Source organism: Mucor velutinosus (assembly GCF_035048745.1).
Source record: "Mucor velutinosus strain NIH1002 chromosome Unknown tig00001563, whole genome shotgun sequence".
Taxonomy (NCBI): Eukaryota; Fungi; Mucoromycota; class Mucoromycetes; order Mucorales; family Mucoraceae; genus Mucor; species Mucor velutinosus.
The window spans coordinates 3,116,305-3,133,576 of record NW_027041904.1 but is presented as its reverse complement, the minus strand read 5'-3'; the positions used below and the strand labels follow the sequence as shown (position 1 = coordinate 3,133,576).

At 40.0% G+C, this 17,272-nt stretch overlaps 7 protein-coding genes across 7 annotated transcripts; 3 read left to right on the top strand and 4 right to left on the bottom strand.

Moving 5' to 3' along the window:
* Nucleotides 1-171: 171 nt before the first annotated feature.
* On the bottom strand, nucleotides 172-333 carry NUC1 (nuclease; the record flags this gene model as incomplete). The annotated part of the gene is made up of 1 exon (XM_064828872.1): nucleotides 172-333. The coding sequence occupies one exon, from the start codon at nucleotides 331-333 to the stop codon at nucleotides 172-174; it is 162 nt and encodes a 53-aa protein (XP_064686074.1).
* Nucleotides 334-2,004: 1,671 nt separating this feature from the next.
* Nucleotides 2,005-3,759, bottom strand: ATC70_009642 (uncharacterized protein; the record flags this gene model as incomplete). The annotated part of the gene is made up of 1 exon (XM_064828871.1): nucleotides 2,005-3,759. One exon carries the CDS (start codon nucleotides 3,757-3,759, stop codon nucleotides 2,005-2,007), a length of 1,755 nt encoding a protein of 584 aa, XP_064686073.1.
* Nucleotides 3,760-5,840: 2,081 nt separating this feature from the next.
* ATC70_009641 (uncharacterized protein) lies at nucleotides 5,841-6,149 on the top strand (the record flags this gene model as incomplete). Its single annotated transcript, XM_064828870.1, has 2 exons — nucleotides 5,841-5,888; nucleotides 5,943-6,149. The coding sequence occupies 2 exons, from the start codon at nucleotides 5,841-5,843 to the stop codon at nucleotides 6,147-6,149; spliced, it is 255 nt and encodes an 84-aa protein (XP_064686072.1).
* A 1,136-nt stretch (nucleotides 6,150-7,285) lies between these two features.
* On the top strand, nucleotides 7,286-8,356 carry ATC70_009640 (uncharacterized protein; the record flags this gene model as incomplete). Its single annotated transcript, XM_064828869.1, has 5 exons — nucleotides 7,286-7,420; nucleotides 7,478-7,634; nucleotides 7,696-8,073; nucleotides 8,139-8,274; nucleotides 8,329-8,356. 5 exons carry the CDS (start codon nucleotides 7,286-7,288, stop codon nucleotides 8,354-8,356), a joined length of 834 nt encoding a protein of 277 aa, XP_064686071.1.
* A 5,717-nt stretch (nucleotides 8,357-14,073) lies between these two features.
* On the top strand, nucleotides 14,074-14,930 carry ATC70_009639 (Aminoacyl-tRNA hydrolase; the record flags this gene model as incomplete). Its single annotated transcript, XM_064828868.1, has 2 exons — nucleotides 14,074-14,083; nucleotides 14,137-14,930. The coding sequence occupies 2 exons, from the start codon at nucleotides 14,074-14,076 to the stop codon at nucleotides 14,928-14,930; spliced, it is 804 nt and encodes a 267-aa protein (XP_064686070.1).
* Nucleotides 14,931-14,954: 24 nt separating this feature from the next.
* Nucleotides 14,955-15,507, bottom strand: TRM1 (RNA methyltransferase tRNA(m5U54)methyltransferase; the record flags this gene model as incomplete). Its single annotated transcript, XM_064828867.1, has 2 exons — nucleotides 14,955-15,337; nucleotides 15,390-15,507. The coding sequence occupies 2 exons, from the start codon at nucleotides 15,505-15,507 to the stop codon at nucleotides 14,955-14,957; spliced, it is 501 nt and encodes a 166-aa protein (XP_064686069.1).
* Nucleotides 15,508-15,784: 277 nt separating this feature from the next.
* Nucleotides 15,785-17,025, bottom strand: SNX3_2 (Sorting nexin-3; the record flags this gene model as incomplete). The annotated part of the gene is made up of 4 exons (XM_064828866.1): nucleotides 15,785-16,318; nucleotides 16,373-16,788; nucleotides 16,841-16,929; nucleotides 16,982-17,025. 4 exons carry the CDS (start codon nucleotides 17,023-17,025, stop codon nucleotides 15,785-15,787), a joined length of 1,083 nt encoding a protein of 360 aa, XP_064686068.1.
* Nucleotides 17,026-17,272: the final 247 nt, after the last annotated feature.

Genomic DNA, 17,272 nt, shown 5'->3' with positions numbered 1-17,272 from the left:
GCTGCTCTTCAAGAAAGGGCTGATGGAGATATTGAAAATGACGATACCGTCTTTGAGTTCATTTACTTGGAAAATCCTTAGAGTCGACGCACTTGTGTATACCTGCAATTTAGTTTAGATTTTACCAATGAATCTATTTTTTAGTTAATTAATAATACACAATATCATTATTCAGTAATCAGAGGTTTCAGAAAGGTCTTCAGAATAGCCTTCAGAATAGCCTTCAGGGGAGGAATCTTTAGAGTCTGGGGCTGTCAAGATTTCCTCCTGAGTGGGGAAGCGAACGCGCGATGGAGCTGGGCGTTCGATAGGAGAAGGAACCATATTTTCCATTGCAGAATCTGATTTTACTTGCAATAGCACTGCTGCTGTCTTCAGAGAACATGGATCATTCTCTAAGTCAACGTAACGTTCTGATTGCAGATCTTCAATGATCACATCAAACCCATCATCAACTACAGCGCATTCGAGATTAAACCTAGGCTTCACTTTAATACCCTGCAAAACATCCAGAATAAGGTCTGTTGCCCAGTCGTAATCTGCAAAAGAGTTTTTCAACGATCACAGTTTCAACATTTGGATACTTGTAAAAGAGGCACTTGGTCAGTGAGAGATGATAATGTCGACTGACGTTGACTTTAAGTATTTTGAGGGATTGAATCTGTCTTACACTCTCTTTCAGCCAAGTATCAAAGTCTCCTGGTACTCCAGTTCCATTGATTAGATGCAGGTGAATTGTCAAGTCTTGTATCGTGTCGCAATTCTTCAAAATCGTTCCTGTTTATGCAATATCATAAAAGTAAAAGTTGAGTCGCAACGATTTCAGCTTTTTGAATTCATTCAAATGTCCCACTGCACCCGTGTTGGAGTATGAAGTACCAAAATCAGTTGGGAACCCCATTTCGACTTTCTATAAAGAATATCTGAAGTTGTACAAAAGCTTGTTAAATATGATGAAAAACATGGAAGAAGACACTTGGCCCTCCAAAGTTTCCAAACTGTTGATTAAAATATCCAGCATTTGCTCAATACCCTCAAAATCTTCCTCTGTATCGATAGCAGTGATATGCTTAATGAAATGCTGCTTGTCCTCATTGTGATACAAGTATCAGTAGAACAGAGTAGCCGTCGTTTATTGACATGGCTGCATATCTGCATTTCAGCAAGTGAATTCAGGCAGTTGAAGATAGTCATCAAGATCTCGCGTGGAAGGCTGCCAATTGTTGCTGTTGCAAAGAAAGAACGATCTTATATGCTGTTTGCTCAAGTTTCTTGATGAAGTTTGCATTCGGAAACATTTCAGCTGGCATTTTCTTGTTGAATATGCAAAACGTAGAGCCAACTAAGAATGTTGATGTATAGGAAAATGCCGCAGACATAAATGCAATCGCAACCACATATAGAGGTAAGCAAATTCTATGCAAATGGAACGCCTGTTGATAATTAGGACTGACTGACTAGTAATAAATGAGTCGCATGCATTCGGCAGGGATAGTCTCTCTGTGCTCGCTTTTCTTCTTGAAGTAGTCTTCAATCTCTTTTGTTTGTGGTAAGCGACAAGTAGTAGTGATTACGGGTCTTTCGATTGTGGTATACATGATAAATATATGTCTACTCGCAAATTAAAGGGTAAATCAGGTTCAATGCTCTAGTGCTATAAAGTGAGATCATTCTTCAAAGCGTTGCCATACAAATACAGATTCTGTAGATGACTTAAAATGCTATCTTGATCTTGAATTCTCTGTTTAAGGCTTTCGATTATTCTGTAGCCTTGACCTCGACTTCAAGAGTTTCACAACTAGAGTTATAATGTAGATCATTATAAGAGATGACTATTTATTAGAGAAGAATAACTGTTGCAAGACAGTCAGTGTTATAGAGGTTGATCCCCTTATGAATTCTCAAATCAAAGTAGACACAACAGCATGTATTTATCAAAATAAGCAAAAGTGCTTGCAATAGGTTTATTGGATAGATTCTAGTTATACTTTATATGTACAGAATTCAACATAACAGAGATCGGATACTCATTTCCATCTTTCTATCCGATGTCACAACAGTCGTTTCTTGCGAAGGTATATTGGATCTCGACTTGTTTTGCGCGGCAGAGGCAGCAGCATTGAGTGTGCTACTAGATGTTTGCAAGAAGTACTGCTGAGTGGGATGTGTCACTGTCATGGAACTGCTCTGCATGTGCACAGGCGTCGGGGTCGATGAAGAAGCCTGTGACACGGAAGATGAAGACTGGAATCGATGAAACAGACTGTTGCTGGTATTGGTGGTAGGTGCAATGTTGAATTTGGGCGATAAGGAGGGATGTAGCGCAGAGGAAATCTTGGAGAACTTGGGATTACTAGTCGTAGAGCTGCTATTATTAAAACTTGAATCCCGTCTAAATAAATCTAGATTTGTAGTAGTGCTGGGTCCACGAATAGCTGCAGAGCTGATTGATGTGGTATGGTTATTTCCAAAATTTGTGATACTGCTATTGCTTGGCGAAGTTGGTGTCAGGGGAGACATGGGAGAGAACACGGCTATCGGCTGAATCGTGGTGTTGTTGCTGTAATAAGATGCAAAATTATCGGTGGATAGCAGTGTATTATTGTTTGATGTAGGTACTGAGCTCGTTGTGCCAGTTGGAGCTGATGTTGATATAGCTGCCATTGTGGTTGTTGTAGTCGCGGGCATTGGCTGTGGCTGTGGCTGTGGCTGTGGCTGTGGCTGTGGCTGTGGTGGAGGCACAATTACCTCATACTCATGGCGATGAAACTGGGCAACAATGTACTGTTTGGACAGCGTGGACGCATCATATAGGTCAGCACCAAGACCGCCGCCAATGTAGACAATGACTTTATACAGCTCATACTCGCCTGAACGCTTCTTTATATGTATCGTATCCGAAAATGACCTTGAACCATGGGCAATGACACTCAGTTGCTGTTGATTTGTACTGCTAAACAATGAAGAAGTGGTTCTTTCCGTAGGTGGCAAGGGCGCCGCATCGTTTGTTTGGTTGCTCTTGATGACATTGATGGCGTTATCTATCAACAGTCTGTGCAATCGAGCGAGCCGGTCAGAATCTTTGTTGGATATAAAATCATAGAGCGATCGATGCGCTAGCTCTTGCGGGTAATAGCCCCAGCATTTGATGGTGTCGTCTGATACTTTTGCACAGCACACTTCCATGGACAAAATGATGGTGAGCGAGCTCGGTGCTTGTTGTTCTGATGCTGTCGTTGTTGAGGTAGAGGCGGGTGGCGATGGCGATGGATTCAAAACAGGATTGTAAGTAGCAGCAGCAGACGAATTGATATGATTGTTAAATAATAAGGGCTGCGATGTGAGGGGATTTGATGAAAGCTGCACAGTGGGTATAGCCACCGCTACTGTATCTATGGTCAGAGCAGACTGATCTGTTGAGCTTATTTCGGAAATGGACAAGTGTGTAGCTGCAATGGATTTGGGCGGTGATGGGCATGGAGGCGAAGGCTGGAAAGATTCATGGACAAACGAAATGATGGATGAGCGTTTGGTGTTGTTGGCTGATGATGATGGTATGATCGGCTGATGCTGTTGTGAATGAGAAGGATTTGCTTTGAATGGAGGAGCTTGTTGATTAGGTATAATGCTTCTAGATGAGTTTTTCATCATGATGGCTGGTTCCTGAATTGTACCATATAAAATCTCGTATGTGTGCTCGTTGGAGGAATAGATTCTCTTTTCTCGAAGCTTTGGTCTTCCTCGCTTCTTGTGCTGCATATCTTGACATGTATCTTCCTTCTTGAGCGAAACGCATCTTTTGCAAGGCCTGGATACTACAAAAGATCTCGTTTAATGGCTTATTTTGGTTGAAAAAAAGGGGTATATAGATGATTACCATCACATGCTAAATGTGCTGTTTTGCAGTTTACACCTATTTTCAAAGAAACATGTTAACACTGGTATTGAATTGATGCAAAATACTTCATTGCAACTTTACAAGCACTGGGAACATGCGATTTATAGCCTCGCTTGGGTGCTTTGATGGCTGAAGATTGTTTATCCGTCTTGTATTCAAATATTTTATCTCTGTTGTTGTCCTTTAGCAGCACAGTTGTTTCATTGTTGGAGCAAATATCCGATTTTCCAATTGATTTGCAATGACTGCAAGGAGCTCCTGCTACATAAAATGTCAGATACTTTGATGGCAAATGCTTCTAGAGCGTATTTACAGTTGCAATCTACTTTACTGTCTCTGCAATTTGAACCTAAAATTGATGGATGTGTCTGTGTAAGTGTGGGGTAGATTTTAGGTTATGAATGATGATTACATTTGCTTGGTAAAATGGCCTTTGGCTCCATCATATTATTTCCGTTGCTCGACAGTAATAAGGACGGTGAATTATTTGATTGTTGAATGACATTGTAATCCATTTAAGGTCTGATTGCTTGGTTTTTATGGTTGTATCTAAGAAAGAAGAATGAAGAAAGACGAAAAAAAATGAGAACAAGAGAGAGAAGAGAGAGAATTCATTGGGTGTGAAGGAATTTTATATAAAAAAGAGAGATTTTAGAGTGGTGTCTCTAAATCAGGCAAATGGATTTTTCAAATACAAAAATGAGAATCTGGTAAAATCAAGAGATACTGCAGAAAAAGCAACAGTAGATGCCACTTCTGTCATTTGCATGTGAACAGTGTGAACTGCCTTGATTTTCTTTGCAATTCTCTTGTAAGCTTATACACTTGAGATGTTTTCGCTTGCTTCCATCCCATGTTGAATAGCCGCCAAAGTGTGTATATTTTCCTGGAAATTCACACACTATTATACTTTTAACATATTGGCCATTGTTAAGCCTACCAAATCAAGAAGTGCTTTTTTTTTTACAGCAAACCATCATCCAGGCATATAAAGCAAAGTTTCCAGTTTTTTTCGTTTCATGTGTTTGAACAGAGTCATGGTGGTATACTACTACAAGAACGGGATGTTTCCATTGTCATTGGAGTTACTACAAAATCAGATGTGTATTAATCTGTGGAGAAGACTGGGATCATCACATATTAAAGGAATAAATAAACCTGTAGTTTTCCAGCCGAGGATGATAGACATAATTGGTTCGAGATAAGATGCCACACAAACATCTTGTACTTTCTTGATCTGCGTCCAGCTTGCAAATTATGCTCAAATGTGAATGCGGCAGAGCTCATTTGGTTTATTTCGATCAACACCATGACTAGATCAAATGGATTGTCCCTGGCTGTTTTTTTTCCCTTGGCGCTGCTCTGATTTTTATTACAAATACACACCTGGGAATATATAACGTTAATGTGCAACCAAAAAATTGGTATTCTTCCATAGTTTTCACACAAAGCAGGATAAAGCTAGTAACGTAAGGTTACACCTTGAAAAAAAAAAAGGAAAGCCACATGGTTATTTAAGCTTCAATTATATATATATATAACATCGCGTTCTTGTGCATTGATAGATTAAATTCAATTTGATATTGAAATGCCTGTTTAAGTCCACATTAGGTCAAGTAAACTCTCTTCAGTACGATGGTTAGCTAGCAGGGCTGAGCAAATGTTCAGCATTTCTCTCAATTCTTGAGAGGCAGCTTTATACACTTTGCTTGTGAAATTGATACCTGAATGCACAGTCTGAATTCATTGATTTCGCATCATTTCCTCTTAGTCTCTTGGATAAAGATAAATCGCAAAGTATGCTAAAAGAAGGCATTCCTTGATGCGATACTACCCTTTGCTTCATGTTTATAGTACGACTAGCCATGAAATCTTCGCGCAGGACCTTTTACTCAAACTGGAATCGGCATGACTTCCCATTTAATGGTGTCACCAGCTATCAATGGCCATAATGAAAACTCATCAGAGGGAAATGCTAAAGGCGCACGTTGTAAGTAACTACACACACTGTGTCCATAGTACTCATTGCTGCTCACTTTGCTAGAAAAAGGTGCTGGCCCACAATAGATCATGCATGCCATTAACAATTGCCCTGACCAAGAAGCATGTACAGCCTGTAGATGAGAAATTGCTGCTTCAAGGCAAAGAATTGACTGATGCAAGCGTTGGTACAGCTGTTAGCTTCTTACAAGAAAACCAAACATACAAGATCCTCCACAAGTCTCAGTGGGACGCTGGCAACCCAAGCTAGTCTGGAAGTCCTCAAGTAAACAACAGTGTACTTTCATTTATCGACAATAGGTCATTTCCCTCGCAAGTTGTAACAAGAAGCCCTTGAATTTCGTTATTCTCTAACAAATCCCTTCCAAACATACACAATGGAGCCGGTTTATACCATAATATTGCCAGCACAGTTACCGCTGTGCTTGATCTATTGATATTTCCTCCGGTTTTTGCACGCTGAAGACTAAGCTTCCCATTATACAAGAATATATAGCTTTATAGAAATTAGCAACTTGATATGCTGTGATACAGATTGCTCTACTTATAATCTTACTGTCAAGCAAGCAGTGCCTCCATATTGAAATAAGGCAGTCGATAGATAACATTGATTCGTGCAAGGTCTAAGTTTATCAGCTACACATGAATTTAGCATTAAGATTGTTCATAAAATGAGATTGTTCCTCCTCTTAAAGCACGTGCTTACTAGTATGGCTGTCAACAGGCGACTCTCATACAGAGCCAGATTCTAGCTACAATTTCTTTGCTATTCTTCCAAGACGGACTTAAAAGTAAATCACCATACTAGGGCTCATTTACGAAAGCCCTGCTAATCGAATTTTGAAGTTTGTGTCATTTCATCATCCAGAAGAGAATGGATGTATTATTAGAGATAACGAGCTTAGAAGACAATTCAAATCGGAGCGAGATTAAGCAGCAATTCCCTGCTGCTGCCGTTTCTGTCATGCAAATCAGCCGACAATATCAGCCGAAGTAGGATAGTAACCCTTGACAGGATCCCTTATTTTGGGTATTAGTAATCAGGCTTACTCTGTCATCATTATTCCATTAAAAAATCAGAAAAAAAAAACTACTAAATCAGCATGCTAAACGATGCAATGTAAGCCGATGATAAAGCCCGGAAATACTCACAATTTGCTCACTGATATTGTACCTAGTAGGATTTCAGCCCACATGAGTAAGAGAGGCAAGACAATAAGCCGGATTCACCGTGACCCTTTGGACATCTCAGTGACTGGGGATCTTGTTTTTCTGACAAATCCAAATATTCTCGAAAAAAAACATATATAAACGGAGATCCTCTCAAGCAGATCCCCTCCATCATTCTCTTTTTCTCAGTGAAAAAAACAAATTCTTAAAATTGATATGCCTTCCCAACATTTCCCTGATCAAACCATAGTGCCTGATTTCAAGCAATTGGTTCTCTATACTGGCAATGTCATGCTCACATCAACTACCGCTACTGCCGGGAAACATTGGAATAAAAAATCCAACACAGAGGTAGGTCATCCATTGGGAGGAGAGATTGTATGGATGGCTCATGTATGTCTCGATTAGTTGGTCCAAGCAATCTCTGACACACTTGACATCTCGTTGAATGGTCCTGATAAGCCCTCATTCCGCTACTATACAGAAACTGAATTGTTGGAAGTCCCTGACTTGAGATTAAGCAGCCGTATTCATCCTGATGATCGTAATGATGTCGAAGTTACAGGTTAGATGTCGCTACATTTGGGCAAGATCGGAGAACCCTAAATCTTCTTTTTTCTATCCAGCTAAATTGTTTTACCTGGATCGTTGTACCGAATATCAGCCATCCCACATTGACAAGGCTATTCATCATCTCCAGCAACTTTTGGATGTCAAATCTATTGATACATTTATCGTTTCTTTCGATGCCGATGACAGCGATTCATCAGTAAACAAAGCATGGAAGGACTTGGAGGTTTACCATGAGAGAGGAGTGATTTCAAAGCTGGGGTTGGCTGATTTTGATTACCAAACATTGACAGATTTTCTCAATAAGGAAGATTTGAAAGTAAAGCCTTCTATCGATCAAGTGCATGTTGATCAATGCTGTTCTTTGCCCAAAGATCTGATCAACCTTGGTAAAGAGCACGGAATTGAAATGACTTTTAATGGAGATACCACAGGTACGTACACATCGAGAATCTAATTATAGATGGCGGTGTAAGCTGACGCCTCAATCCTACTGTAGAAATTTTAACACCTGAAGCTTTGTCCGCATTACTGTGTAAACACAAAGTTGTGAAGGATGATACCAATGTTCAGCCTCGCTGGGTTCTCAAGTACAATGTCTTTTTCAAATGTAGAAGTGTGGTGGCCGACAAAGGGTAAGTGGTGGCATTGGTATTGCAGCTCAAGTGTATCTAATGCTTGAATCGTAGTTATATTGTTGTGGGCGATGTTGCTTGAGTCAATCAGACCTGTATTCCCCCCCCCCCCCTCTCTATTATAGACATCCTCTTTCAGCGCGCAAGTACTCCCCCACACAATCAACCACACTAATTTTTGCATCCTTATATATACACAATAAAGAGAAATACAGTAATTGTTTACACCTACATATGTGTGTATCATAATATGCACATATGTTTCCAGTCTTATATAATTCATATTTCCATTGTGTAATCCTGGCATTCAAAACACCGGAGAGACTTTTCACTCACGAACCAACAGCAAGCGATGGATCTCGACAGAAGAAAAATTTCAAGCTAAGTGCTTGGAGGGTGGGCGATACATTATGGAGTCATATTGCATATTATTGTTGATAATCGAAAAAAAATAAAGTTCATATGTCGTAATTTATGTTTGTATATTTGTCAGTTTTGTTTGTAGTACTTGGGATGAGAACAGAAACGTGGGTCACTAATCATTGCATCTCATGTTTTACTGCGTCCAAATCAAGTTTCCCCATTTGCTCCGTTTAAGAGTTTGATACGCATTTAAGATGTTAATATCTTTTTTGTTGCATGCGGCACCATGGATCATCTGAAGCTTTCTCCATCTCATTATTTTCTTTCAACCACATACAAGCAAATCCGTATGCTTGCTCGCTCGGTGTTGTACAAAGTCTAGATTCACATCGTCACTAAAGATTGTGGCCTAGCAAAATGCCCACCCTATTGCGGCTTTGCAGTCGCACAAGATGAACTATACGTTGTATAATAGTTAATTGAGATATTCATGCAAGTGTGATCAAGCACATCATTTTACCACAAAAAGTGACAATAATGCATTTAGATCTGAACAAGTTCTCATCAAATTTTGAGATAACTGTAAATGTTTGGTGGTGATAGAAAGGGGTTTCTTGTTTTTAAAGAAATCAAGTGTTGTGTTGAAGTTACCAAGGGAATTGCTTCTTAATGTTTGGATTTGTCTCTCAAGTAGGTTCATAGAGAAATGCTGATGTGATTCAAGTATTCAAATTATAGCTTGGACGACTTTACCCCTTAATTATTCTAAATACTTCATTAGACTGTGAGCTGTTAATCGTTTCTTGCGTGATCTAAGCAGGCTTTGCCTTTCAAAACTTGAGCCTGAACAATCATAGCCATATCAGGCATCTGAATGTTCTTGATATTAACAGTATAAGCTCCTTCAATGCAAAAAACGCAGAAAGGTGTCATACAGAGATTGAATACAGACGCTTATTTAAGCAATTCAATCTTGATACGCCACAACACTATAATATGACCAGCAATGGTTCATGAAAACGACTGCAATTTCTTGCGTTGGAAGCCGTTTTCGACTGTCAGAATAACACCAAACAATTGTACTCGAGCAGCAGTAACTTCCTGACACCTTTGCTCAACTTTTTGAAGACCCAAAAAAACATGGCCAAAAATTGACTAAAAAGCATGAGGTATCCCTCATGGTTTTCATCGAAAATCAAACGATTGCGTTTTTCACCTTGAAAATGGAGACTTTTAATATGGTATATCTTGAATCAAAATGTTTCTATCGATACAAAGCAACCTCTGAAATTATCTTTGTGGGACTTTGATATGTAAAATTTCGACATTTTGGCCAGAAGCCTCTTTTCATATTTTCATAAATCATTTGATAAGTTTATTCAAATCATCTATTTTACTTAGTGCCATTGGATGCACCTTGAAAAGTACTCCAGGAAGGCTTAAGGAAGCGATTTTTTTGTAGGGGAGTCGAGCTCCAGGTTTTATTTAAAGTCCTTTAAATGTCATACTGAGTGATAGAAAAGACTGTTGGTGGACCCAATGTCTGCAAAGAAGGGGAATAAGATATTTTTTGAACTAAGTTGGGAAAGAAATCTACTACTAATAAGGTGCGACTCCTAGAGCCAGTACAGTCTTGCGGAAATCGTCAAAATATAGATCATGGATAAGAGCACAAAACACCAAACGAGGACATCAGTACTACGTCAAAAAAATCAAACAACTTGCGTTCACCAGGATTTGAACCGGGATCCTCCCGTTGGCATACGGGAGTTCTGCCACTTCGCCCTACCACCAGGGACTTGTATGTCGTGTCTAAATTTAGGTTTAAGCCAAATTTGAAGAAAGCGACTAAAAGGCGCCAGCGTATACTCGAAGGTTCTGGAAACTGATAGCAAGCATTGATCTGATTATCAGTTGCTATATCAAGTACTATATCTACTCGAAAGTTCCATTGATTAATAAGTAATTATCGATCGCAGAAATAGTATAAATATAAGTTGTAAATGCATTCAATAAACGGCATCTTCGAACATAATCTCAATCTAATAGTTACACTCTAAGTTATTTGTTAACTCCTACCATTGGATCTATCTATCAAGACGACATGTATTAGGAAGCGTAGGGTGATCATCACAACTTATATAGTCGAATATCAATAAATGGATTAAAGAAGTCGAGAGGAGACAAAATTTGACCAATCTTGAACAGAAGAAAAACCAACTGAGGTTGAATGATTTTTGGCATCTTTATAACCTGTATCATCATATTCGCTAGGAATGATGGCTGCAATCTCGTTGACAGCTGGCAGGTTTTGAGTGCGCGTATTTTCGCGAACAATTAGCTCCAATCTCATTTGAGGGTTTAATCGAATACGGACATCCTTGTTGATAAAATTTCAGGTCTATTATCCTTCCTCATCAGTCAGAATCTCATGATTATGCTTGTAAATGCAAACAAATACTTTTTAATATGTATCTGGTTGGCCACGACGACAATATTTTTATTTGAGCCTGTTATATGATTTTGGAGTATAGAGGTTGCATTGAAAAATAACGAAGAATATAGCTTTATTTTTATTATAAAAAACAAGAAGATAAACCAAGACCAAGGGAGAGAAACTACTATCACTCCAATAGCAGTGATAGCAGTTCACCAGAGAGGGTCGCCAGGCCAGAGTAGGTATCGATAGCCCGACTATTTACAACCGAGTGAGTGAAAGGAGGGTTGACCGCGGCGCACACAAACGATGCCCCCCTAATCACCCACGCCCATCAATAAATTTAGGGCGTAAAGCAGTTTTAAGCAGAGAAACAATATTAGTAAAAGGAACCTTTTGCATTCATAAAAGATACGTACCAGTTTGTATATGACTGCATATGGCCGCTTTGACTCGATTTCACCTCCAGAAAGAATATCAAAGCAGCCATACAGAACAGTTCCCTTGAGGATTGCATTCCCTAGATTTGATTGCTTTCATACACAGGAGTTTTTTTAGGACCCTTCACTACCCTTATCCTCACGCATAGCGTATAGTCGTCTCTTGCCGCAGCCAAAACAAGAGGAACTTTTCCTTACTTTGGGCAGATAGCACACGAAGATTATCAGCTTGGTGAGCCGTTACCCCACCAACTACCTACTCTTCAATTACATGATATAGACCACATGCAAAAGAGCACATGATGTAACATGTATACGCGAGATCAACAGCTTGGTAGGCCGTCACCCTACCAACTACCCTATTCTCGTAAAGAACCAATACGGATAGCGTACATAGCAACACGAAAGTTACTAGGAGATGGCATGTATTCCGTAGTATATAAATGGACGCATTTGTGGCTAAATCCGGTTTGGGGAGAGTTCAGGCTAATACTCCATCATCGAATGATTGCCAAGATAGATCTGTATGAGAAGGCAAAGCAACCCAATCTCTTCGTAAAAAGCAGCATCTTTTCAGAGCCAAGACCAGTGGCAAGCCGGCCAAGGATATAAAGGCACCACTTGATACCGCCAAAGGACCAGATAGAAAGAGGCCAAGACCAAATAGAAAGAGACCAAGACCAAATAGAAAGAGACGACCAAAAAAGCAGACAGAAAGGTGGAGAAAAACCAAAAGACCAGTGTCATTATGCATAAAAATACAACTTGTTTCAGAGTCACATTCTGAAACACTATTATGATGTTACTAACAGCACTACACTGCAAAATTTCTGAGTGGCGTAGAATTATGGGCTTCACTTGGGAGTCCTTTGAATAGAAATTTGGACACTTTTTGAGGGGCGGCGCTGCTGCTGGATGACCCAAATGCCTTTCTGATGATAACAATGATGATTGTGACGCTAAGCAATTGTCCTTTCGACTCCATGATCCCCATTTGATCAGCATCGCAACCATCATTGTTATCATCAGCAGCACCACCAGCAAAAATAATTCAAGCTCAGTTTGTTTTTCTTCTGTTCAAGATTGGCCAAATTTTGTCTCCTGTCGTCTTCTTTAATCCATTTATTGATATTCGACTATATAAGTTGTGATGATCACCCTACGCTTCCTAATACATTCTTGAAGTAATTTTCAAGGCGCTTCTAATGGTACTAATTGTAATAGGTATTTTGAATGAAATTGTTGAGCAATTTAGTAAAATATGAAATGGGGTTTTTAGCGAAAATAGCCATATTTTGCATATGAAAACCTCATAAAAGTGGTTTCAGAAGTTGCTTTGGATCGATAGAAGCATTTTGATTCAATATATGCCATAGTAAAAGTCTTTGTTATCAAGGTAAAAAACGCGATCGTTTGATTTTCGTAAAAAAGCATGAGGGGTACCTCATGCTTTTTCGTCGATTTTTGGCCATGTTTTTTGGGTCTTCAAAAAGTTGAGCAAAGGTGTCAGGAAGTTACTGCTGCTCGAGTACAATTGTTTGGGGTCATTCCAGCGGCTCAGAAAGGTCTATATGTCAAGATATTAAGGCTTGAAAACTGTTATGTTTTGCTTTGTAGCTTTTGTTTACACGGCGTGAATCACATCTTTGGTAGTTGAAATTTTCTGGAAGGGCAGTTCTGCAGTCTGTGCAATTTCCAAATCGAATAGGAGGCATATTGATTTTGGTAAAGCTAATTCATGCATATTTTGATGTGCTATGTTGTTGGTAAGCTTATTAATAATGAAAATGAAAAACCAAATTTACTGCTTAGATACTATGGTTTTGCATATTCGCTTCGCTACATTTAAGCCCTCCTATAGATCAATGCTATCAAATGCTGGATTGGATGCTTAATTGCCATAGGTTTGCACCTTTGCTTCGCTGCGATCAAGCCTTCATATAGATCAATATTACCAAGTGTTGAGTTAGACGCGTTACGTTCTTCACCCAAACCCCTCTCCCCATCTTATTAAGAGCAGCAGCAGCAGCAAATGGTATGACAATTCTACTATCAGAAAATGGAGGTTGTGGTGTACAAATGCTGCATGAAACTTGAGCTTTCTTTCACATCATCTCGATGATAGGCTTCGCTTGATATCAGTGTAAGCAGAAATGGTGCTAAGGGAGATAAACTTTTTTTTACTAACAATTGATTGTTTAAAATCTACTTGATATACCAAAACTTTGATATATCTGATTTAAATGTCTTTTGCGAGAGCCCGCAGGGCGACGCCGACATCGAGTATGGCGAGATAGATTGGCTAGTATCAGATATACCGAAATCCGCTCTGGAATTTAACAAGCTCAAACAAGCCATGCTTTGCCATCATTCACGTAGTAACACTTTTGAGCCTGTCAATATGCGCATTTTGCCATTCTAATGTATGCGCGGATTGAGATGCTCAAAGGCGCACATTGATTTCAGAAAGCGCCATTTAGCACTGGTTGCAGTGTAATGTTACTAAAAAAAAACCCCCCATTTTTCAGTCTTCTTCCCAGTTTTTCACACATTTAAATCATGGTCAAAGGTAAAACATACGCACATCTCGCTCTGTGGGCAAGCATTAACATCTCGTATTAGTATTGATTCTCGGAGCTGGTTACGGCACGCGTCTGCAAAGAGATTTGAGGGCCTCATTAGAATACAATCACTTGCTGGGCGTGCCCAAAGCACTTTTGCCACTGGGCGACAAAGATGCACTGATTACACACTGGATAGAGCTGTTTGAATCGCACCATATATCAGCACAAGAGGACATCTATGTTGTAACCAATGGACAATGTTGCGATGCCTTCAAGCAATGGGCTTCCTTGCATGCGATTCCACCAGAGCATATTGTCAGCGATGGCACAACTACCAATGAAACCCGTCTCGGTGCTGTTCCTGACATCATGTTTGGTATTAAAGCATTTGACTTGATGCAACAGGATGTGCTGGTTGTAGGTGGAGATACCTTGTTTTTGCATGATTTTGATTTGGCTCAGTTCCTCAAGACATTCAGTGAGCTTCCATCCAGTTGCTTAGTGACAACCTATCAAGTGACCGATCAAGATGTACATAAATTTGGCATCGTCGAGACAGATCAACAGGGCGCCATCACAAGTTTTCTCGAGAAACCTGAACCTACTGCAACTAATGCTCGATCTGCCTGCCCTTGCTTTTACCTATTTCGCAAAGAGTCGCTGCCAATCATTGACGAGTTTATCACAGCATGCAGAGAATCTAATGCTCCCAAGGAAGCGTATGATGCCACTGGCAAGTGCCTCGCCTATCTCTACCCTCGCTACACCATCTCCACATATCCCATCTCTGGCCGTATTGATGTAGGTGGGTTGGATTCTTACATTGATGCTAATAGATACTTTGAGAAATAATGGTTTATTTGAATTATTAAAAACCTAACATCCTTTATGATGGGAATCTGCCATGGCTGTTGCATTGAACAGGATAGAAATTGGGATAGTGATCTGGGATTGTTTAGGGCCTAAAGGTACAAGAGGAGTGTGCACCGGTTTAGACATGTTATTGGCTGCTGGATCCGGGTATTGTGGATCAAATACTAAACTATACGACCATTCAGATGGCATGTAGCGTCTGAAGAAACGGCAATTAGGGAGCTTCCAGCGGTGGTTGTATAGTTTACTACTTCCACCTGCCACCACATCGGTTGCCAAACCACTAGCAGCTTTAAGTTGAATATTTTGGCTGTTCTGTGTCCATTTGAAATAGACGTCGAGAGAGGATGGATAGTTGGGAGCAGGATTAGGGCGACTGGTTCCATCTGATACACTATATGAGTACCTCAAACACCGAATATCATGTTTTTCTCTTACTTGAAGATGCACCATTGACGGTATATTGGAAAATAAGCTGTTGGCTTGGAATAAGTATTTGATTTGCCTTTGGGTTGGTAATGGTAACAAGCACATTTGTCGTTGCTTCATCCGTCATAGCAACTGTGATCACAGTCAAAAGAAATGCGATATAATATATTATACTATACATTGGATAAAGAAAGCTTGCTGAATCAGGGAGAAACAAAAAAGATATCTTTATTGCGTTCACTGTCTAAAAATAAGATGTATCGGAAAAGTAGGGGTTGTTTCTTAATGTATAAGGTTTATCAGAGCCTTACAAAAAAAAAGGGGGGGGTCGATTCATAGAGTACATTTGTACGTATGTAGCGCAAAGCATGCATCAGGTCACTTTGATGTTGGAGAGGAATTTATTAGTACGGTACCTGCGCTTGCAAAAATCCTAGCATGGCAATTGTTTCTCCAAAATACGTGCACTCATCATCCTCATCAATATACCGCATTAATTGATGCAGTTGCTGCTGCCAACCAAGCACCCAGAACAAGAAACTGACAGGCGCACTGAATGCAAGATCGCTATAATCGGCGATACACTTTCCATTCAACTTGTAGCCAGCTCTGATAGGGCACTCGTCGCCATCTTTAGCCAGTTGGTTAGCAAAGAATTGCCCCTCTGTCTGTAGTAATGGTAACAGTCGCTCGTCTTTTGAAAGCATGTAATAATGTCCCAACCGCCAAGGCACACGACACGAGTTCCAGTTGTAATCGGGGTCATGCTTACTCTCCAAGACTTCTTTATGCACTGGATTGTATGTCTTTGTTCTTGGATCCAAGGTCAAGAAATCAGCAATCAAGCCTGTTTGCGGGTTTAAAGCCAATTGTGCTTGGCATGTATTGATAATGGTATGGATGACATTTCCCCAAGTCTGTTGCCTTTCTTGATCGCACTGATAATGAGTGAGTGTGCAAGTATATGGTGAATTCATCCCTTAAAGACTTACATGGTAAAACATCAAATACCCGCTCAGAATGAAATCACTGGGTCTTGTCAAAGCATAAGCTTCATCTCCTGGATCAGCCCAATCGCCCACCAAAGGCATAAACGTATCATGATTAAAGCAGTACTGCCAAATAGAGGCGGCCAGTGCACAGCCAGCAGCGTGATAATCGTATTCTCCTTGAGCACCACCTCTTCCCCAGACTTTACCAGCAATAAATAAAGCAGTGGCCACATCCACATCACCGTCTGTTGCACAGTTCTGTCCTCCTTGATCGCCTGGCACGAATGATCCAGTCTTTGTGCTCTTTTGTTGCCATTGCATCAATCCTTTTGAATTTTTCCATTGCAGGAAATATCTGTATAATCCATCAAAGTCCTGCTGATTGCGCTTGAGCACGGCAATCAACATGCCGTAGCCTACATGAGATATAAATAGACGTTCTTTATCGACCTCTATAGGTGTGCTTACCATGTGCTTCTGAGCATGTCATTTCTGGGCATCCTTCACTCGGTTCCTTGTAGTAGACATAGAAACCGTCCCCGTACGCACGCAAATATCTATGTCATCCATTAACATGCGCATGAATGGATGCTGTGCTCAATTGCTTACTTAGATCTCCATTTGTTGTAAGCTTCTTCTACGCTTCTACCCATACTGTTGCTTAGATAAAAAGAGGTAAAGGTCGAAAGGAAAGAACACAATAGCCGCGAGGGATATTTTTAGTCTGTTTCTATTATTAATTTTTTGGGTTTCTCGGTAAAAACATAACCGTATTGGAAAAATCATCCTGAAGAGACAGAGACAGAGCTCAGCTCATTGTCCAGCGATGTTGGGAGCACGTTGTTGTTTGATAAATTGAGTTTTGGCTGGTTTGACACATGATGTAATTTTTGGTATATG